Genomic DNA, 23,776 nt, shown 5'->3' with positions numbered 1-23,776 from the left:
CTGGGTTGTGGTGATGAGGGACGTTGGAGGGAGATATTGTGGTGAGCTGGCTGCGAGAGTGGTGGTGAGATGCAGTGGCGGCGTTTATGGAAGAGATGACCGTCACCATCTCCTTCGCTTTCTTAGTGACCATGGCCCTCCACCTCTTCTTCAAATGTGAAGTCGTCACTGTTATAGGTTCTACCGACCTCTTGTAGCAGTTAGAGAGGCTTTTCAGGCATCTCAGAGTGGGTTGGGGATGAAGGGTGCAACACTTCACTCTCCACATGGTAGCTTCCCCCTGCTTCAGAGGAAGCCTCACCACTCATGCTAAGGGAGGACATGGTTTCCTCCAGGGCACGACCTATGGCACTGTCACTAGGCCCTTTCTTCAGCGGTAAAGGTTGAACTTTGGCGGGGATGGATGATGCAATCGGCCCTGTGGATGAGGGGATGGAATCGGATGAGGAGGCTGAGGAAAACATCACTCCGCACTGTAACAATGCCATGCACAGACTGAACCACGTGTCAGTGGGGTACCTTGGATACTTCCCTACCCTGTGGTAATGATAGAAAATGGTCAAGGATTAAAACGGCGGCGGGAAGACCCTTGCACGTATAACCGCCACCCGGCAGCCATGCAGCAGCCCAACTATGATGTGTATAGACGTTATCCAGTGGATGAGGGTTATATCTCTTCAATCTCTGAGATTTTCTCGCTGTTGCTCTTAGAGTATTTTTATTGTTTAGCCATTAATTAAAGTGGGTGGTCACACATCTTAAGCGGGCTTCATGGTACCAGGACAAAATTGCCCTTATGACAAATAACACTACTATGACCCATACTCCACCATCGAATCTTGATTTAGAGCCACTAAGTTTATTTGACTGAAAGATTGATTGCTTGATTGACCAAAATATATGTGGTAGGGTAATTTTCAGTCATAATTATGTCATTGGACACCAAGTCAGAACACAACAATGAGGCGAGAGTAAAGGCAGACAATATAGATTAAATACGTAGAAATTGGAGATATCAGAGATAATCCCTAGTATAAAAAAAAAAAAAATCTTCCCTGTTCAAGTGATAGCCGAGTTGCCTCGTCCCTGCTACAGCCATGAATCCCATATTATTAAGTTTCATGGGGACCTTTTTAGTAGTTGCATTAACCTTAACCCTCCCCTGGTTGAGATTTAAGTTAATTTTCCTCGATCAGCCCTCAGATGTCAAACCTCAAGGTCGCTGGGCAAGGCCAAAGTCCTGCTCACATTTGAGTGTGTTAATAATTCAAACACATCTGAACTGAATATAACCAGATTTCGTAGAAGGGTTGAGAGTTAGACAAGGAGTCAACCCCTTGATTTTTAGAACAATGAGTCAAAGGCCAAGGTACAGGACAAGGACAAATTTAACAGTTTTCTTCTGATTTCGATCAAACACTTTAAAGGGACTGACACTGAGGAAAAAATAAAAGGACTGGATTTTGAGAACAATCAAAATTTAAGGTCACAGGAAAAGGACAAACGCCAAGGTGACAGGGCAAGGTCAAGTCAAACGTTACTTATATGATTTAAACCAAATATGGTGGAATAGTTAACGGTCAGGCAGGAATGAAGGGTGTCAGAAACGAACATAATTTGTCAAAGATCATTCCCACAGGGCAGAGTCAAAGTTCAGTTCGTGTGTTCTTACCTAATTGTTCTTAACCTAATTGTATTATTACAGGAATGAGTCAAGCTCGTACTGTCCTATGTCTTAAACCATTTTTATCATACATCTTAAATTTTTGAATTGTTTTGGCACACACGATTTCATTCGGTACCGCATTTCACTGATCAATTGCCCTCTCTTTTTATGCATTTTTTGGCAATGTCCTCTTGCTGATGCTTCTCCATAGGTTGTATGTTCATTTATGTCTATTTTCTCCTTCCCTGATATATATTTATATAGCATAATCATGTCTCCTCCTTTCCTTCTCTCCTGTAGTGTTGGCAGATTCAGTTTTTCTAGTCTTTCTTCATAGCTTAGATCCCTTAAGCTTCGTACCCATCTAGTAGCGGCCCATTGAAATTTTTCGATAATATCTATGTGTTACTGTACTTGAGATAAGAATTTCAGACTACTGATGCATATTCCAGGGTTGGTCTGATGAAAGATGTTATCTTCCTCAACCTGTCTTCATTTATGTATGTGAATGCTATTCTCATATTTGCAAGCAGTGTATGCATGTTCCGAACCTTCTCACTTATGTGGTCAGCCGGAGATAGTCTGTTATTGATAATCACACCTAAGTCCTTCTCTCTTTCTGATATGTGTAGAGTTTTACTTCTTAACTTATAATCCCAATCTGGTCTTTTCCCACTTTCACCAAACTTGATTACATGACACTTGTCAACACTGAATTCCATTTGCCATGTATTACTCCATTCATGAAGTTTATTTGATTCTTCTTGTAGCTCTTTACAAGAGTCTGTGTTAGTAATTCTCCTTTGTATTTTTGAATCATCAGCAAACATAATTATTTTAATACCGTAGCTTTCATTTCCAATGTTACTATCTATCTCATTTACATACACTAAAAACATAATTGGTGCCAGCACTGAGCCTGTGGAACTCCACTAATCACTTCACTCCATGATGAGTAATTTTCCCTTAGTACTGTGCCGTTTTTCTGAAAAAATCGTGCATCCAGCAGTAGACTACAGTTTGCCTCGGATTCCTTCTTGATGGTACAGTTTCCATAAAAGTCTTTGGAGTGGTACTCCATCAAATGCTTTCTTGAAATCTGGATGTATACTGTCAACCCTTCCTTCTCTTTTCTGTAATGTTTCTGCTACACAGTCATAGTAGCTCAACAGATTAGTAACACATGATTTTCCCTTTCTGAAACCAAATTGCCATTCTGTTATTGTGTTCTTCATGGTTTACCCAAACTTTTCTAATCAGCTTTTCCAGTATCTTACTTACAACACTGGTTAGTGATACTGGTTGGTAGTTGAGTGGATTTTGTCTATTCCCTTTCTTGAATAAGGGAACAATGTTTGCTTTCTTCCAAATATTACGTAGTTTACCATCACCCAAGGATTCCTTGCATATTAAGGATAATGGTCTAAAAAAACTTATTTGCACATACATGTAGCACCCAACATGAAATTTTGTCCGGACCATTTGCTTTTCCTTTGTTTAATTTACTTAACTCCTCTTGTATTTCTTTTTCTGATATGTGTTTTTAACTGGTAATATGTTTGGGCATGCATGTTCCATATCGTTCCTCTCAAAATTATTTTCTTCTGTAAAAACTGATTGGAAATTCTTAGTGTTTCAGAAATATATTTGTTTTGTGTATAGTGGATCCCTTCATCCGTAATGGATTGTATTTTATCTTTTACTTTGGTTTTGTTTCGGATGCAGCTGTAAAATAGCTTTGGTTGATCACTACTTTTGTTTATGATATCCTCCTCAAACTGTTTTTTAGATCCTCTCCTTTTTCTTGTGTATTCGTTTCTTGCCTGTTTATAGTTGCTATATGCCCTTTCACTATTGTGTCTACTATATCTAGTCCACAACAAGTCTCTTTTTTCTTTTGATCTTTTACATTCTTTATTAAACCATTTCTTTATTTTCATTTCTGCTCCTTTGTGCCGAGGGATGTAATTTTTGACTCCTATATCATAAAGTTCACAGAATTTTCAATATATACCGGTAACATTTAAATCTTGTCCTCTATGGTCTTTTTCCCAATCTATTTCTAAGAAGCATTTCTTTTGCCGAATGGAGGGTGATACATAATATTGTCAGTATCATCTTCTTGCCTCGTAAATATAAGATCTGGTATTGATGGTATGTCAAGTCCTCTTTTTCTGGTGCTTTCTTTTACATGCAGTGTTAGGAAAAGCTCCTGCACAAGGTCCAGGAGCTTTTGATTCCAACAGCTTTCCTGGCTTTTTATTTCAACAGTATTCCACTTTATATTTCAAATGAAATCTCCAGTTAGTATAATTCTTTCATATTTCTCCTCCATTCTATGTTGTAATGCTCTTAACTTAGAATTGTGTTCTCTGCCATGTCTTCATATTCACCTTTCTCCCAAATGTTTGATCTGGGTGGCATGTATATATTAGCCACAATTGCTTTCCTTTCAGATGTACTAATCTCTACTGCAATCAGTTCAACCTGTAAGGGTACATCTAGTTCTGTTTCTTTGACTTGCAGATTTTTCTTTGTTAGTATTATAATTCCTCCTCCTTTTTTTTAAAGTTCCTATCTCTTATCCATATATTGTATTCCTCTAGGTTTATGGTATCATTTGATATCCTTGGTGTTACTTTTGTTTCAGTTAGGAAAACAATATGTGGTTAATTTTCTTTAACATAATCATTCATATCTAGTAATTTGGATACCATTCCATCTACATTAGAATACATCAACTTAATCATCTTGTTTACATACTTGTCATGACTTGGGTCTACTACCCTCCTCCTTTTTATTCCCTTTTGTTTATATACCACTTTCGAATCTGCAATCCAAGTACTTTGTAAAAATAAAATGTGTTCTTCTCTTCCTCTGATCTTCCCTCATTCTTTGTTCTTGCCTCCTCCCTCTTGTTTTAGTATTACCAGTTCCTCTTGAGTTAGGCATGTTTTTTTCCATACATTTTTGAAATCATCTCTTTCCATAAGTTTACATTTTTAGTATTTCCTCCACAGTGTTTACACTCTGGAAGGTTACTTTCAAGGGCCTTGATTTATTTCTCTCATATTTCCCTAGCCTTTTGTGTTCCTCTGTGTCTTTACTTCAGATTTCCTCTGATACTTCTTTCAATATGCTCATATGTCATCTCCTGTTTTGTCTCTCGAAATCTTGTTCTTTATTTCTTCCTCCTTTATACCAGTGATTACTATAGATTTCTTGATGTCTGCTGAATCTTTGACCAATTTTGGATTGTTTTGGATTATTTTCCTCGCTTCCTTTTTAATGCCCTTTGCTTCGACTCTTCTTTCAAAGTCTTTCTTTACTTTCACCATTTTAGCATATGTGGTTTCCACATCATTTTTGTAGCTTTGCATCACTTCATTCACCTGGGTTATCTTCTCCTCAATATCACTGCTATGATCTATCAGAGTGCATGCCTGCCTTATTGTCTCTATCATTTCTTAACTCTGCCATAATACTTTCATGGTTGCCATTTCATTAACCTTCCTTCTAAGTGTACCCACCTCAAATGATAATTCATCAATAGTTGTGTCTTTCTTATTAATCTCCTTTACAAAATTTTTATTCTCCTCCTTTTCCAAATGCTTAATTTCATCTATTTCACTTTGAAATCCCTTCTCTAATCTGTACTGTACACTCTTTCTACCAGCTTATTATGCATCTCCATTTCCACCAGTTCCTGGTAGAAATCATCATCTTGCTTTCTACCTTTAACCCTTTTCTTAACTCCTTCCAATTTTATTTTGCTAAGAATGGTGGTCATCTTGTGGTACTAACAGAAAGCTTCCACTTAAAGTTTTGAATTCCTCTACGTTGCAGACGAAACAGTCAACATTGAACTGCTGATTTGCTTGTTCGGCACTTCTGCCTACTTCATTGTATTGTGTTATTGAAACAACACTTTTGCTTAAACTCCCTCTTTTATATTAGAACAATATTTAGTTGGACCTAGTACTGAGCTTGACTCATATAAAGATACTTTTTAGGTACAGCCATTTGTGGCCGAGATTGGCCTGGTGCAGAGCGATGTGTAGGCATGTCTTCACACTCTCGTGTCGTATGTGTGTACGAGTAATTCACCGGGTCGGTCAGGATCACTTGATGGTCGTGATTGTCAGCTTTTTACCCTCCCGGAAGGGAGCTGAGAGCTCATATAGTCCGATCTAAGGGCAAGGCTGTGACCTTCACACACACACACACACACACACACACACATACCCGTCCCCTTGCTCGAGGGGAACAGTAACCATCCACTTCATCAGTGAAACTTTTCGCAACCTGAGCGAGGCGCGAACTCCCGTCCACCAGTTGGCAAGCGAGAACGTTACCACTGCACCAGTGAGCGGTGTGTGTGTGTGTGTGTGTTTGTGTGTGTGTGTGTGTGTGTGTGTGTGTGTGTGTGAACAAAATAACCAAAACAATTTTGATCTGTTCTGGATCGACTTGATGGATGAGCTAACAATTACCCAAGGGACTGACTTCAATTTTTTAGACCAACAGGTTTAAGGTCAGGATCACAATATCATGGCAGAGTCAACTTACAGTTTTCATCCGACGAACGCAAAACTTCGTGGAAGGGATGAGGTTAACACAAAGACAAAATCTATTTTGAAAACAAAGATCAAGGTCAAGGTCAAAGGGACGGGTCACTGGGCAAAGTCAGATCAAACAATCTTGCTCTGATTTGAATCAAAGTTAGTGGAAGGGTTAAGGATTAGACAAGAATGAAGTTATTTGATTCACAGAATAATTTTCGGAGATTAATATCACGGGGCAAATTAATATTATCGGCCCATAGACCAGCTGGTGTTGTGAGTACTGCGTTCTCTGAGAGTTCTTTCTTGTTTGCTTGGTGTGTTAGGCAGGTTGTTCAAGGGCAAACATGTACCTAAGGGAGTCTGTGTAAGTTTCCCAACAACTATGCATGGACAGTGGGTATACTGAGATCACACAGAGCTAATTATTTCCTTGATGCACCTGCAACAGAGTACCATCGTCAACTACGAATAAAGGCGTGTCATCTTTCCTGCTTTTCTGCCTAAGGTCTTTGAAAATTAGTCTCTTGAATCTGAAGCAAATGACACAGATGACACTGATCCACGACCAAATAAAGTAATCAGTGTCAGTTGCTGTAGAATACCAGACTGAGTTATAAAGCAGATGGGAAGCGAAGTAGGAGAGGCGACAGGACTTTTGTTGTCGAGTGTACAGTGCCTAAAAAAAAGGTATCCGCTCAACTTTGTGGTAAACAGTCTGAAAAACCAACATCGTGATCTGAAACACGACTGAGACTTTGTGGCATATGTTGGTTGCCCTGAAGAACCCAGTTGCCATGTGACATACCCATGTTATGTGTTATCATAGGCATTTCCTACAGCTGTGATGCATCAATGCTATATTTAATAATTGTGTATTATTATTACAGAGGTGAACGTATGATTTCACAACTATCAACCCCCAAGAGAGGACACTTTTTTTTAGGCATTGCACATATATGAAAGAGACTTTTCACTATCACTTTAACCCAATATTCAGATTTCTTTGATTCATAGGTACACTTACTAAATTAACAAAAGTTTTCTATACTAGTCAGCAGAACACGTAAAAATGTCAAGGTTTACACAGTACAGTAAACACAAAATAAAACTGTGTGTGTTTTGGTTTCAATTCCTGATAAACAGAGTATTTACTAATGATCACATTTTAAACTTTATGTACGGTACGTTCACACCCGGCCCTTTTATTAAAGAAAATGAATACTTCAGTAAAATACTAGGTGACCCGTAAATTGCACTCCACTAAACTTACGTGGCATTATTTATATGTTGCGAGAACGACTCAGTCGGCTAGTGTGGGCGTGGTTGTGACAGCATGAGTAGGAAAATAATAAATGATGCAGGGTAGATATTGATAAAGCTCACTAGGCCATCCCCACAGCACACGAGATATAACCCCTCTGAGTGAAAGTGGAGCGTTGGACGAGCTTTCATGTTCAGCTAACTGCACTTTTCTTTAATAACTTTCCTCTGTTTCAGGAGGCTGACATCAGTGGAGGGCCACATGCCATCACAGACGACAAAAAGAAGTATTTGCACTGCAGTCCTGGTGTGTTTATGACGCAGTATAAAATTTTCGGTGCCCGTGGTCGCCCTGAGGTGGACCCGTGGGGCTTCCTGCTGCCTCTGTCACCTGTAGTGTGGATGGCTGTGGGGGCGGCACTGCTGGCTGTGATCACTGTCATGCTACTCCTTCCTTCCTGCCTTCCCCCACACACTAACCACCCACCCAGACAAGAGACCAACATATTCAACTGTATTCGCATCCTTCTCCAAGAAGGTAGGGTGAATGTCCCTTTTGAAACTTGCCCTTTTATAATATGCTTGCTTTCGACGCTACAAATTAATCGTTTTTGCTCTACACAGACGTGTCTACACTGTCTGGGTTGTGGTGGTGGGAACGTGTGGTGCAAGGGGTGTGGATGCTGATGATGGTGGTGTTAACACAAAGCTACGTTGGTAACCTCATGTCCCTCCTGGCTGTCAGACACATCAGTCATCCCTACCAGACCCTCAGAGATGTCATTGACGATCCTAATATCAAAATACTTCTCATTGCTTTCGTCCCACAAATGACATTTTTTAAAGTAAGGGCCACACCATTATATTTAGTCAACAGTTAAACTACAGTTATTGACATTGCTATACTTCTTTTACCATAACTTGCTTCAGATATTACAGTTTAGTAGCAGAGAGAAGCAGGTCTAGTACATCCTTTCCATAGCACTTCTTCGTGAGTAGCATCATATTCCAGCTGTAATTTATTGTTACAACTAGGCACTGGAGATGGAGAGATGGCAATTTAGTGACAAAGTAGAAAAAAATGATTTCAGGCAATATTAACTTTCTGGGCTCCTCGCCTTTTCAGCGGGTTTCCTCCTCCTCATTGCTTAGTTTTTATCTGTGTGGGATGGTTTCATGCCACAGCTTGTCGGAAACGCGTCAATCCCTGCATAAGACAAAGGGGACGAAGTGTTTTGGTGAGGAATGGGTGACAAATGTTGTGCAAGGCGAGGTAGTCCCATATGAATACGCTACAATCCCATTGGTTTGGTTAGATGAGGCTAGCTTAACATCAGACGAAAAAAAATAACATGTTTTCAGCAACCTTCAACATCAAATCAACCACACACAGAAAAAACAAGCTGGTGAAAAAGAAAAAAAAAAACGGTGAAGAACGTAAAGTAAATACTGACCAGGAATTCTATCAGTCTGTCCATCCATGTCAGCACACTGAAATCCCGGAGAGGGATGGTAACAAATGAATTGCCTCTATTTCACTGTCCTCCGACACTCACACACCCCTCTGTCATATACCGTACTACTCCTCCAGCTACGCTATCTCATCACAAAATATGTATGTATGAATGTATGTACATATTTTTTTATGTGCACGAGTCTGGGTACAGGCGTAACAGCCCGTTCTGTAAGGCCCAGCAGTCCTTTCACGTATCATACACTTTTACGTCATCACTTCAGCGCTAAGCACTCACCGTCGATACTAAATGCATAGTAGGGATGTCTCTTACAGGACTGTTTTATTGGTACTGGTGTTTTTTTCTTTTTTTACATATTGGGGAGTCATATGGTAGCTCAGTAAAATCTACTTAACAAAATTTGAATCCTTTAAACCGTTCTCTGTCCAAGCCGGGATTGGTACACGCTTCTGCTGGGACAGCAGACCACCTCTCTACCTACTCGTCGAAAATAAGTATCTGCACTCACAGTAAAAAAAAAAAAAAAATCAGAACGGTTAATATTGCAGACCTGTTCACTGTACCAGCACTGTATTATTAATACTGTAGAAAGGCAATGTAGTATATAAATGTTACATATTATGTATGCTTATTAGGGCTTGGTTTTCATATCCAATGCCCTCCTTCTCTCCCTTCCCCCCCATCCCTCCCTCCAAGCATCTGCCAACTTAACTGAACAAAATGCCGTTTGTGATCATCCAGTTTTTCTTGCAATTGCATAATGGTTGAACCCTCTATGAAGGAAGGTTAGGCGAAAACCCAGTTCTTATGTATGCAGTCTATAGTTCTTTATCTTAACCTGGTCCAGATTTCCGTCCTTTTACAGCTTATTTCACGTAGCTCAGTGACAGAATAAGACAATATTCACTCTCAATACGTTCGATAGCACTTTTTTTTGTGACTAGCATCAAAATCAAGTGTACATTTACTGTTAGAACTCATTATTCAAAATGGACAGATTTCAGTTATAGGCCAAGTTAGAGAAAGATGGGTAAAACAAAAGGTTTTTTGTATCCACACTTAGTTTACGTCTAGGGCTGAGATACTCGAACATATTCACGACCGATCTGGTGTTGTAACTTTGGTTTCTTTTTCTCATCATCATTATCCGGACCTCCTTTCCCACCCTAGGCCAGGGTGAGGAGTAGCAATGTCCAGACAGCCCAAAATTGCCCAATCCAATGGGCCACGCTTCCATTCACTCATCATTCAAGCCCCCGGAATCCTGGGTCTATCGGATATGCCAAAAAACATTCACCACGTTCTGTAGCTTCACATAATCGTATCAAAGAGTCAATCCAGACCCTGCCACGTTTAAAAGGGGTGTCAAAAATCCCTGATCATGCACTTCTCCTCACAAAATTCATCCAGCCATCTCGATCTCCTGTCAGTTCCCTAGCCTCACCGATTTCCACACCTCTCTTCCTCACACATTCATCCACCATATCTCTCCACTTTCTCCTTGGCCTGCCTCGCCTCCTCCCTCCTTCGAATTCACTCAGATATACCTTCTTCACCACTCTATTGTTATCCAGTCTCTCCACATGACCATACCATCTCAGTACACTCTCTTCAGTTCGGGTGTCCACTGACTTCCTCACTCCGCATCTTTCACGAATCACTTTATTTCGTATCCTATCCACCCTCTGTACTCCACATACATTCCTCAGCAGTCCCATCTACACTGCTCTTACTTTTGACTTTTCATTTTCATGCCACACCATAGTCTCACATCCATATGTTAAAGTTGGCACTAACACTCCTTCATATAAGCCTCGTGCAGCTGCAACACTCAAGTCTCTGTTTCTTATCAAGGCCTTCATTGCACCAGCTACTTTTCTTCCTTGTGTCTCTCTACTTTCAACTTCTTTTGCACATTTTCCTCTCTTTTCTGTCACTGTACCCAGGTATTTGAACTCTCACCAATTCCAATCTCTCTCCATTCACTGTTACATTGCACTGGGAGTCACCTTCTCTCTCAATAACCATAACTTTACTCTTTTCTACATTTACTCTCAAGGAACGACGCTTACAGACATCAGCAAAACTCTGCACTAGCCTACCAAGTTCTTCTCCGGTACTTGCAAGCAGTACTGCATCATCAGCATACAACAAATTTGAGATATTCCATCCAACACCATTCACTACCAATGCCATCCCTCTCTCCATTACTCGTGTTTTTACTTCTCTCATCATCCAATCCATATATATATATATATATATATATATATATATATATATATATATATATATATATTGAACATCCATGGGGACATCACACAACCTTGCCGCACGCCGCCCACACTGATCGTGAACCATTCACTTAGATGCCTATTAACCCTTACACATGCTTCACTACCATCATAAAAACCCTTGACGGCACCTAGCAGCTTACCCTCTACACCGTACATGCGCAATACTTTCCACAATCCTTCTCTGTCCACTTTGTCATATGCTTTTTCCAGATCCATGAATGCCATAAACACCTTATGGTCCTTCTCACAAGCCTCCTCTACCATCTGTCTCACTGCAAATATTTGGTCCACACATCCTCTGCCACTCCTAAAGCCACCCTGTTCATCACTCACTAGGACTTCTAATATCTCTCTTACTTTATAATAATTCTTCCATATACCTTCCCTACCACACTCAGTAAGCTTATGCCACGATAATTCTTGCACTCACTTCGCTCACCTTTATTTTTGTACAGCGGTACAATCACAGCTTTTTCTACTCTGCAGGCACAGTTTCACTCATCCATGCCTTCTTACATATCTCCAACAAGCACTTCATTCCAATCTCTCCACTAAATTTAAGCATCTCCGCATACACCTCATCAACCCCAGCAGCTTTCCCATTTTTCAGCCACTTCACAGCACTCTTCACTTCTGCGATTGTCACGTCTCCTGGCACTGCATTCCTTCCCTGCACACCCCCAAAACCAATCATGTTTACAGCTGCTCTGCTCTCTCTATTCCCATTCATCAGGCTTTCAAAGTATTCTTTCCATCTGGTCCTTACTTCATCTCCGTGGGTTAATAACCTACCACCTGCATCCTTCACACCATCCCATTTCTTTCCACTTTCACTTCTACATTTCTGCACCTCTTTCCAGAATAACTTGCTATTTTCAGAGTAGCTCGCATTCATTTTTCTTCCTAGATCCTCATTTACCTCCTTCTTTTACCCCTTCACTAGTCTCTTTATGTGCTTCTTGCTCTCAACATATTCAGTTCTTATTTCGACTGAACCCCTATCCTGTAACCACTTTAGCCACTTCTTCCTCTTTTCCTCCACCGCTCTCTTTACCTCCTCATCCCACCATGCCGTACCTTTCTTCTTTGTTGTTACTCTTGCCACACCACACACAGCTTTAGCATTCATAACTAAGCAATCCCTTTATGCATTCCACAGTCTGTCCAGATCCATTTCATTTCAATTCAGTAATTCTACTTCGTCCTCTACTTTGGTCCTGTATTCAACTGCCATTTCTTTGATCCTCAGCTTCTCAACTTTCAGTCTTTCTCCCTGACTGCTCCTCTCTCTCCTGATCCACTTCGCTCCTCTCAGCTTGATGTTGCATACCACAATTATATGATCTGACAGACCTCCACATCGTCCTCTCACAGCCCTCGTATCAGCAACCATTCCCATCATCGACCTCTCTACGAGAACGTAATTAATCAAGCTTCTTTCAACACGATCCCCGTTCCCTGTATACCATGTATATTTATGTGCATCACTGTGTTTGAAATACGAGTTACAAATGCACAACCTCCTCTCCTATCACATATCCTTTAATCTCTTCCCATTATCATTTTCTCCTGGTACTCCATAACAACCCATTATGTCATCCTCAGGACCAGTGCCTATTCTTCCATTCATATCCTCCATCACAATCACTTTATAGCTCCTGGGCATTTCTGCCACAACTTCACTTAGTTCATCCCGAAACCTGTCTTTCTCTCACTCTTGTCCTCACACGGTGCATACGCCACAATTACTGCCACTTTCACCTTCTCATACTTGAACTTGATATACATACACCTCGAGCTGACACATTTGTAGTCTCTCATTCCACTCTGCCACACCTCTTCATTAACAAAGCAACTCCTTCCTTGCATCCTCGCCCATTCATTCCCCGTCTTACACATTTCACACCCTCCCACTCCTCCACTTCGCACTCTTTCATCTTCGTTTCACACAATGCCATCACGGCATATCTCGCACTCTTAAACACATTCACCACTTCCACCCTCTTGCTCTCCTCATTCACACCTCTCACATTCCCCATGGCCATGCGAGTTTGCCCATTTGATTGGGGCCCTGGGCAGGTATTGGGCCCTCTGAGGCTCTCCGAAACGACTGCCATGATTAAGTGATTTTGGACAGGGGAATCTGGGGGACACTTAATCCTCCCAGAAACCCCAGTTATTTGGTTACCACCCAGCGTAGTAAATGGTTTCCTGGGTACAGGAAACCATTTGGCTTGTCACTCAGTGTAGAGATCATATGGCACCTCTACATTGAGGGAGTGGATGATGGGAGAATAATAGAGATATGACAAGACTGTTCCTTTCCGTGTGCTTCCTAAAGAAACAGTTACAACCTACGGCAATTGTTCCTCTAGTAACTAAGATATGCTTTTTTGTAGGATTAATTTGAGACTTGAAAATGCTCTGCACACTTTTTTCTTTAACCTTCTTGCGAAAACAAATATAAAATACGACAGGGAGGTGATAGCAAGCTCGTTTGAAGATCCCACGCCGGATGAACATAGGACTGCAAGAGCTACAGCAATAACAACTATACTCTTTTTAATTTAACTTGGCCTACAATTCCTCTTTTCTTACCTTAACCCGCCCCGTCCCATCGACGTATGGGTACGTTGCAACGATTTGCATTTGCCAGTCCCGGCAACGTACCGGTACGTCGTGCAATTGCAAAGTGCATAATTTCGACAATTTTCAAATTTTGCGCTTGATTTGCGTTACGTATCCTCGCATGACCTTCCCCTACCTGCCACCAGGCGGGGACACTCGGCGACCCCGCGTGACCCGTGCTAACCCGCCGCTCGTCCACTCACCTGGTAGCAACGGTCCTGCTCAGACATGGCTAAGAGAGGTCTCTCAGAGGGCGAAATTCAAGCCACCCTGGATGCCTTTACAGGCGACAGTGATTCCCCACTGGATGACAAGGTTGTGGATAAAGATTATGTGCAGCCAGAGGAGGAAGAAACCACCAGCAGTGATGAAGAAGTCCCGTCTCCCAGGAAGCGGCAGTACATGACTTACAGTGTTGCTAGAGAGGGGCAGCCAGCCAAGAAACCACGTGCAACATCCTATCCCCAGCCCCAATGTGATGTGGAACCAGATTTTGATGACGAGGACGAGGATGAGGACAGAGTCGTGGGACGTGCTGCCATGTGTTATGGACGTGAGGTAATAACTCATCATGGCCCAGAGTGCACACCACATCGGACGAGCAGGTATGGGCCTAGTATTTTGTTTGGAGAGTTAGGAAGTGCCGTGGAGAGAGTGGGGAGTGAAAGGGAAAGTGCAGGGAGGAATAGGGAAAGTGAGAGTGACGTGAGTGAGTCATTGCTCTCCCTAGGTAGTGTGAGGCGGCGGAGTGTATCACGTGGGCGAGTGCGGGTGCGTTCAGTATCACATGGGGTTGTGATGGAGGGGGAAGGTGAGGAGGAACCACTCCCAAGCACATCTTATGCTCCCCAATACCCCCTAACACGTGGTCGAGCTAGGGTGCATGAAAAATAACGTGGTGTTGTCATGGTGGGGGAAGGTGGGGAGGAACCACTCCCCAGCACGTCTTATGCTCCCCAATATTCCCCTACTTCATCCCCACAGCCCCCTAATGTTCCTCAAGGCCGTAAGGGTAAGGGAAAGGGAAAGCGTAAAGGCAGAGGGAAGAGGAGTGACAGTGGGGAAGCCCTCCACATTCCTTCTCCCCCACCTCCCCCACCAGGATCTTCTCCCCACCCAGACGAAGGCGGTGATGGGGATGATGGGGACGAGGGATTTATGGGATGGAATTGGGAGGATGGGAGTGATTTTTCTCCCCTCATTCACCCCTTCACTGAGCAGGGGCGCTCTGGCTGCATTGCTCCCGGAATTCACCGTAATTCCACTAGGTTGGATATTTTCCACCTGTTTTTTATTGAGGCATTCGTGGAGCAGATTGTTTACCAAACCAACTTTTTTCCAAGCACCCAGCGCCTTGACAGTGAAAGATTGGGAACAAGGAGTAGGCATTCTATCATATATGACTACCTTGTCTCCCTTTCAGAAATGTTCCTATTGTTTGCCCTGGTCCTTTTGATGGGTATTATACGAAAGAACAGAATTCCTGCTTACTGGACAAGGGACCCTGTTATGTTTACCCCAATATTTGGGCAAGTGATGAGCCATAATCGGTTTCAACAAATTCTAAGTCGCCTCCATTTCTATGATGCTCATGATCCTGCAAATGGGAACGACACTGACAAAATGAGGCGAATTAGGTTGGTCTTTGATCACCTGAGGCAAACTTTTCGTTCGTCATTTTATCCCCATAGAGACCTCGTCATAGACGAGAGTCTCGTGTTGTGGAGAGGTAATATTTCATTTAGGCAGTATTTACCCAGCAAAAGGCACCGTTTTGGGTTCAAGATCTTTGATATGTGCGACTGTAGTAGGACTGGATACGTGCAAGACATAGTCTTGTACACCGGTGCACAGACAGACATAATAGAAGATCGAAGTATTGGACTGTCGGGAGCAGTGGTAAAGACAATGATAGAAGAGTACCTTCATCATGGTCACGTCCTCTACCTGGACAACTGGTACACTAGCCCTCTTCTAGCTCGTTATCTTCACATGCATGAAACGGGAGTCTGTGGAACCGTGAAGATGAACCGGCGTCACATGGCCAAGGTAGGGCGGAAACTTGCCAGGATTGAGGTTGTCTTCTTCAAAGCCAACAACATCCTTGCAACTGTGTGGAACCATAATAGAGAAGTAAGCCTCTTGTCAACGGTTCACCGCCCCTTGATGCACCGTACTGATTCTGTAGATTACCGTAGTGAGAACAGGCGTCACATTTGGAAACCTGAGTGTGTCATGGACTATAACATAAACATGCGCCTGGTGGACAAGTCAGACTCCATGATATCGACGGTAGAGTGTGCCAGGACCACGATGAAGTGGTATAAGAAACTGTTCTTTCACTTGCTAGACATCACTGCTCTGAATTGCCACCACCTTCATGCCATGACAACAGGAGTTCAGGAAACCTTTGAAGGGTTTGTGAGGGTGCTCACAAGAGAGATGTTTGCACGTTATGCTGTTGAAAGGCCCCAACATCGCACCCGCACTGCCCCTATTGCCCAAACTCCCCTAAGAATATCCGGCTGCCATTTCCCCACTCCTATCCCTCCCCAGCCAAACAGACCTAGGCCCCAACGCAGGTGTCACGTGTGTAGCAATTCCCCGGTGAGACTCACGACACAGAGGAAGGACACCCGCTATGAGTGCGTGTAGTGTGACGTGAGTCTCTGTATTCACCCATGTTTCAGCGAATATCACACGTTGATGCAATTCTGATATGGTGTGAATGCGATGGGACGCTGAAACTATGAAGTAAATGCGACAAACAGACGCTCAGTGAAATTATCAGTCATGTTGATCTCCAAATATTAGTATAAAGTGCATACGGGTATAACATAAGTGCAAAAATTGTAAGTGTATAAATATGCTGTAAGTGGAAACATACATAGCGAGGGTTTTATGATGCGATATTCTGTCGCTCAGTGCAATAAATACGGCCCGTAAATATGTAATTATTATTATTGGAAATGCTAACGGGTATAATATAAGTTCAAATTATTGTAAGTGCTGAAATATATTCTAAGTCAAAATATTCCTAGTGTGTGTATAGAGATGCGATATCCTGATGCTCAGTTGAATAAATAAGGCCCGTAATAATGAAAATAGAAGTCAACAAGTGGGAAAGTGTGTAATATAAGTGAAGAATTAGTATATAAGTGTTTGGGTATTATGCTGGTCAAAACATTCATTGCGAGGGTATTTTCATGCGATATTCTGATGCTCACTTGAATAAATAATGCCAGTAGGTATGTACAGTGCAGTACAGGGGTGGAAACGTGTGTAATGTAAGTGGGAAGGTATAATTGGAGTGAATAAATAAAGTAGAAGATGAAACACAAGTGTTTGAGATTGTGGTTGCTACGTGAATATGCGCTAGCATATCGTTAAATGCCCTTGTAATGAATGTAAATAATTGAAAACATTTACAGTGGTGGAGGAAAGGTTCTATGTAAAGGGAAAAATAATTGGAAAGTGATAAAACAATTGGGTATGTTGAAATACGAGTCATAGCGAGTGCGCTTACTAAGCTGATGTGCGCTAAACTTATGCTGCATGTCATCATAATGGATGAAAACATCTGAAAACACTTACAAACAGTTGTAATTGGTAAAATGTCATTGAAACAGAAGTATACAAGTAGAAAAAATGATATGTTGACTGATACTTAGCATATAGCATGTTACGACTCGGACCTAACTCGCTATGCTCATGCGATGGTGCAGTGCTTACTTTTCATATAAATGTGTCTGAAATCCATTATATTGCTACTGTTATTGTTTATTAGTTCAAATTCAATAAATATAGAGGTGATGTGTGTTGTTTCTCCCAGTATTCCTTACCATAGAAAACGTGGGCGCCTGACACGTCAATGACAGAATACGATACCTGGCTCGGGGGACCTCACCTGTTCCGACCACTTATAGACCACGGTAAGCCCTTTCTTGGTGATTTTCCTTCGTTTCTCAACCAAAGCGGAAGTTTTAGCCAAAACAAATTTTTTCCAAAAAGGTTCGGGACTGGGGAATGTCGGAGGTGCGGAAAACCTCGGGACGTGACGGGTTAATTGTTGAGTAGCAGGAATAGATTAACATAAAAGATATGATGCTAGTCATGAAGCAGTCCCAAGGAAAGATCGCATAACCATACTCGTTTTGTCTTGGTCTGTCAATGAGCCATACGAAAGAGGCTGGAAAAAGAAGAAAATCTGGGCGACGTTAAGATGAAAGATTTATAATTTGGTAAGTACTGGAAAAAGAACGGAATTAAATTAAGAAAAGTAAACATTTCTTTAGGCGCTTGCTTAAGCATGCAAATTTTTACTCGAAACGGAATTTTAGCATTCTATGTTATAAGCATAGTCCAACATGGCTGCTATTTTCATTAACTAAGCACGGGATGGGATAAGTAAGTAAAAGCTAGCAGGCTTCTTGGTCTGCTGAATTTTATGCAACATATTTCAGAAACAAACACTTGGAGGGAAATACACACAATGCAATAATCGTATCAACAAATGTGTTTGCCGACTGAGACTTGCATGGTGTCACAGATGTTTTCAAAGTGGCGATGATAAAGGAAGTAGAGATATACTGTAGATAGGATCAAGTGAACACTTGGTGGACAGTGGAGCTGAGACAGGAAAGTACTTGGGCACTGTCAACGTTATTTTCACACAATATTTTTCTATTTCAAACGCGATTTGTGCTAAAACTACCAAATTTATTAGTGTCAACATTTTCAACTACCTTGTAGTTCCCAAACTCGCAAGTGGTCAACTGACTAGATTTGTTGAATTACTTTAGCTCTGTCAGTATAAACTGTGTTCTGCTTAGGAAAATAGTGTGTCAGATAATCATTAATTACACAAAAAACTCAACTGGAATAAAGTGCAATATCTTATATGATATATTGGAATTATAGACAACAGTGATACGAATGGTTTCATTACTAAACAATCTAATTTCTGTTCTGCTCTGAGGTTTATTTCTCTTCAGACTGTGGAATCTGGGGTGTACCGTGAGTTTGCTGACATGTTTGACACAGAGCGAGTGACCGTCTCCACGTACAACAACTTAGTGGCAGACATGAACAGGTTGGCGAGGCCTGGTACTCATGTCGTCTTTGATGTCGATATCAACTTCTGGAATTTCATGGCTGCAGCTTTCTCTCTGACAGGTTTGGAGTCACTGTACCTATGTTCACGGAGTGAGAGAGGGTGTTATTACTTTAATGGAATGTGAGTGTTCTTACCTAATTGTTCTTACCTAATTCTATCTTTACAGGAATAAGTCAAGCTCGTACTGTCCCGTGTCTTAAACCATTTTTATCGTACATATCCTTGAATTTATTAATTGTTTTGGCACACACTATTTCATTCGGTTGTGCATTCCACTGATCAATTGCCCTATTTGGGAAACGAAAATTTCCTTACGTCTTTATCGCCTCTCTTTTCATGCAGTTTTTTGCAGTGTCCTCTTGCTGATGCATCCCCATAGGTTATGTAATCATTTATGTCTACTTTCTCCTTCCCTGATATGCATTTGTATAGTGTAAGCATGTCTCCTCTTTTCCTACTCTCCTGTAGTGTAGGTAGATTCAGTTTTTTCTAGTCTTTCTTCTTAGCTTAGTTCCCTTAAGCTTCGCACCCATCATCTTCAGCGGCCCTTTGAACTTTTTCAATCTTATCTATGTGTTTTTTGAGATGAGGACTCCAGACTACTGACGCATACTCCAGGGTTGGTCTGATGAATGATGTTATTATCTTTCTTAGCATGTCTTCATTAATGAATGTGAATGCTATTCTCCTATTTGCAAGCAATGTATACATGTTCCGTACCTTTTCACTGATTTGGTCAGCCAGAGATAGTCTGTTATTGATAATCACACATAGGTCCTTCTCTTTTTCTGATGTGTGTAGGGTTTTGCTTCCTAACTTATAATCCCAATCAGGTCTTTTTCCACTTTAACCAAACTTGATTACATGACACTTGTCCACACTGAATTCCATTTGTCATGTATTGCTCCATTCATGAAGTTTATTTGATTCTTCTTGTAGCTCTTTACATGAGTCTGTATTAGTAATTCTCCTTTCTATTTTTGCATCATCAGCAAACATATTTAGATTGCTTTCATATCCACTGTTACTGTCTGTATCATTTATATGCACTAAAAACATAATTGGTGACAGCACTAAGCCCTGTGGAACTCCGCTAGTCACTTCTCTCCATGATGAGATATTTTCCCTTAGTACTGTTTTCATTTCCTTTTTTTTAATTTTTTTAATAAGAAAATCTTGCATCCAACAATACAGTTTGCCTTGGATTCCTCCTTGATGGTACAGTTTCCATAAAAGTCTTTGGTGTGGTACTCTATCAAATGCTTTCTTGAAATCTAAATAGATACTGTCCACCCATCCTTCTCTGTTATTTAATGTTTCTGTCACTCTATCATAGTAGCTCAACATATTGGTAACACATGATTTTCCCTTACTGAAACCAAACTGTCTTTCTGTTATCATACTGTGTTCTAGATGATTTACCCAAACTTTTCTTATCAGCTTTTCTAATACCTTGCTTACAACACTGGTTAGTGATACTGGTCGGTAGTTGAGTGGATTTTGTATATTTCCTTTCTTGAATAAGGGAACAATGTTTGCTTTCTTCAAAATATCAGGTTGTTTACCTTGTCCCAAGGATTCCTTCTATCTATCTATCTATAGCCTGACGCCCTAATCCCGCAAAGGGTGGCCGCAGACAAAACGCCTCCAAGTCGCTCTGTCACCCACCATTTGACTACCTTCCCCCCAACTCACCCCCCCCCCTCCCTCATATACCTCTCAACTCCATTCCTCCACCTCATCCTTGGTCTACCCCTCCCTCTCCCTCCCTCCACCTCACCTACATACACTCTCATAGTCAGTCTTTCATTCTCCATTCTCTCCACATGTCCAAACCACCTCACTGTATTTCTCCTAATCTTCTCAACCACATCCACATCCATCCCACAACGTCCCTTCACTTCTTCATTCGTCAACCTGTCCCTCCATGTCACTCCACATGCTCCTCTCAAGTTACTAATTTCCACTACTCTCACTCTTGACTTGTTCCCGTCTTGCAAGGTCCACGCCTTGCTTCCATACGTCAGGGTAGGGATCACAATACTATCATGCAGTGACTTTTTAACGTCCATACTCACCTCCCTATTTCTCATCACTGCTTTCAGTGAACCAACAACCTTCCTTCCCTGCTGTACCCTTTCACGCACTTCATCCCCCAAAGTTTCATCCTTACTCATCACACTACCCAAGTACTTGAATGCACTCACATTCTCCATATCCTCACCATCCAACCTCACTGTACATTCAGTGACCATTCCTCTCAAACACAATAACTTTACTTTTGTTTACATTAACTTTCAGCTTCCTCCTCCTACACACTGTCCTAAATTCATTTACCAAACCTTGCACCTCCCATTCATCTTTACTCAACAATACTGGATTGCTTGAAAATTAAAAATAATGGTTTACTTAACTCTTTTGAACATTCATGTAGCACCCAACATGAAATTTCATCAGGACCATTTGCTTTCAGTTTGTCTATTTTACTTAGCTCCTCTTGTATTTCGTTTTCTGATATTTGTATATCTGATAGTATGTGTGAGCATGCATGTTCTATATAATCCCTCTCAAAATTATTTTTTTCTGTAAAAACTGATTGGAAATTCTTATTTAGTGCTTCACAAATATCCTTCTCTTGTGTGTAGGTGATCCCCTCATCTGTAATGGATTATATTTTATCTTTTACTTTGGCTTTGCTTCGGATATAGCTGTAAAATAGCTTCGGTTGATCACTACTTTAATTTACAATGTCCTCCTCAAACTGTTTTTGGGCTTCCCTCCTTATTCTTGTATAATTGTTTCTTGCCTGTTTATAGGTGTTAAATGCCCTTTCATTATTGTGTCTTCTGTATCTATTCCACAACAAATCGATTTTTTCTCTTGATTTTTTACATTCTGCATTAAACCATTTATTTTATTTTCTGCTTCTTTGTGCAGTGGGATGTACTTCTGGACTCCTATTTCATAAAGTTCACAGAATTTTTTATAACATTTAAATCTTGTCCTCTAAGTTCTTTTTCCCAATCTATTTCTAAGAAGTATTTCTTTAGGTTATGATAGTTGCCCCTTTTGTAGTTAAGGCTCTTTTTGTAACTTCAATTACTATTAACTATATCACATGAAATCCCGAAGTTGTAACTTAATACTGCGTGGTCACTTTTGCCGATTGGAGGATGATACGTTATACTGTCAATATCATTTTCTTGCCTAGTAAATATAAGATCTAGTACTGATTGTATGTCAAGTCCTCATTTTCTGGTGGTTTCTTTTACATGCTGTGTTAGGAAAAACTCCTGCACAAGATCCTGCAGCCTTAGTTCCCAACAGCTTTCCTGGCTTTTTATATCTAGAGTATTCCAGTTTATATTTGTACTTAAATCACCAGTTAGTATAATTCTTTCAGACTTCTCCATTCTATGTAGTATGCTCCTAAACTTTGAATTGTTTCCTCTGCCAGGTCTTCATATTCTCCTTTTTCCCAAATGTTTGATCTGGGCGGCATGTATAAATTTGCAACAATTACTTTCCCTTCAGACGTACTAATCTCTTCTGCGATCAATTCTACCTGTGATGGTACATCTAGTTCTATTTCCCTGACTTGCAGATTTTTCTTTGTTACTATTATAATTCCTCTTCCTTTTTTTAAGTTCCTATCTCTTCTCCATATATTGTATTCCTCTAGGTTTAGTGTATCGTTTGATATCCTTGGTGTTAATTTTGTTTCAGTTAGGCAAAAAATATGTGATTCCTTTTCTTTGATATAATCGTTCATCTCTAGTAATTTAGATACTATTCCATCTACATTTGAGTACATCAACATAATCATCTTGTTTACATACTTGTCATGACTTGGGGCTACTACCCTCCTCCTTATTATTCCCTCCTGTTTATGTACCACTTTCGAATTTGCAGTTCAATTACTTTGTAAAAAAAATATGTTCTTCTCTTCCTCTGATCTTCCTTCATTCTTTGTTTTTGCATCCTCCCTCTTCTCCTTTAGTAATCCAAGTTCCTGCTGAGTTAGGCATCTTTTTATCCATACATTTTTGAAGTCCTCTTTTTCCATACGTTTGTTTGCATTTTTCAGTATTTCCTCCACAGTCTGGAAGGTTGCTTTCAGGGGTCTTGATTTATTTTTCTCATATTTCCCTAGCCTTTTGTGTTCCTCTGTGTCTTTACTACAGATTTCCTCTGATACTTCCTTTAATACGTTCATTGCATTTGCCATCTCATTTTTGTCTCTCGAAATCGTTTCTATTACTTCCTCCTCTATACCAGTGATTACTATAGACTTGTTGATGACTGCTGAATCTTTGACCAATTTTGGATTGTTTTGGATTATTTTCTTCACTTCCTTTTTAATACTCTTTTCTTCAATTCCTGTTTCTAGGTCTTTCCTTACTTTCACCATATCAGCGTATGTGGTTTCCACATCATTTTTGTAGCTTTGCATCTCTTCATTTACCTGGGTTATCTTCTCCTCTTTATCACTAGTATGATCTATCAGAGTGCTTGCATGCCTTATTGTCTCTGTATCATTTCTGGAATCTTCCATAATACTCTCATGGTTGACAACTGTGCTTGCCATTTCATAATCTTCCTTCTAAGTGTACATACCTCAACTGATAATTCATCAGTTGTTGTGTCTTTCTTATTAATCCTCTTTACTAAATTTTCATTTTCTTCTGCATGTGCAACTGTTTTATTTCATCTATTTCACTCTGAAAAGACTTCTTTAGTCTCTGCACTCGTTCTACCAGTTTATTATTCAT

At 40.7% G+C, this 23,776-nt stretch overlaps 1 protein-coding gene across 1 annotated transcript; it reads left to right on the top strand.

The window, feature by feature from the left end:
* Positions 1–545: 545 nt before the first annotated feature.
* On the top strand, positions 546–23,199 carry LOC145398691 (uncharacterized). Its single transcript, XM_080271492.1, has 4 exons — positions 546–666; positions 8,116–8,336; positions 18,883–19,063; positions 23,189–23,199. The coding sequence occupies exons 1-4, from the start codon at positions 546–548 to the stop codon at positions 23,197–23,199; spliced, it is 534 nt and encodes a 177-aa protein (XP_080127618.1).
* Positions 23,200–23,776: the final 577 nt, after the last annotated feature.

Source organism: Coenobita brevimanus, chromosome 46, assembly GCF_032717465.1.
Source record: "Coenobita brevimanus isolate Jiangsu-jjx chromosome 46, ASM3271746v2, whole genome shotgun sequence".
NCBI classification, from domain to species: Eukaryota; Metazoa; Arthropoda; class Malacostraca; order Decapoda; family Coenobitidae; genus Coenobita; species Coenobita brevimanus.
This window is presented reverse-complemented; position numbering and strand designations above follow the sequence as displayed.

Coding starts and splice junctions, on each gene's coding strand:
- LOC145398691 (XM_080271492.1), top strand. CDS start 546: ATGATAGAAAATGGTCAAGGATTAAAACGGCGGCGGGAAGACCCTTGC. Junction 667..8,115: donor ACGTTATCCAGTGGATGAGG/GTTATATCTCTT, acceptor TGCTCTACACAG/ACGTGTCTACACTGTCTGGG. Junction 8,337..18,882: donor CACAAATGACATTTTTTAAA/GTAAGGGCCACA, acceptor ATTTCTCTTCAG/ACTGTGGAATCTGGGGTGTA.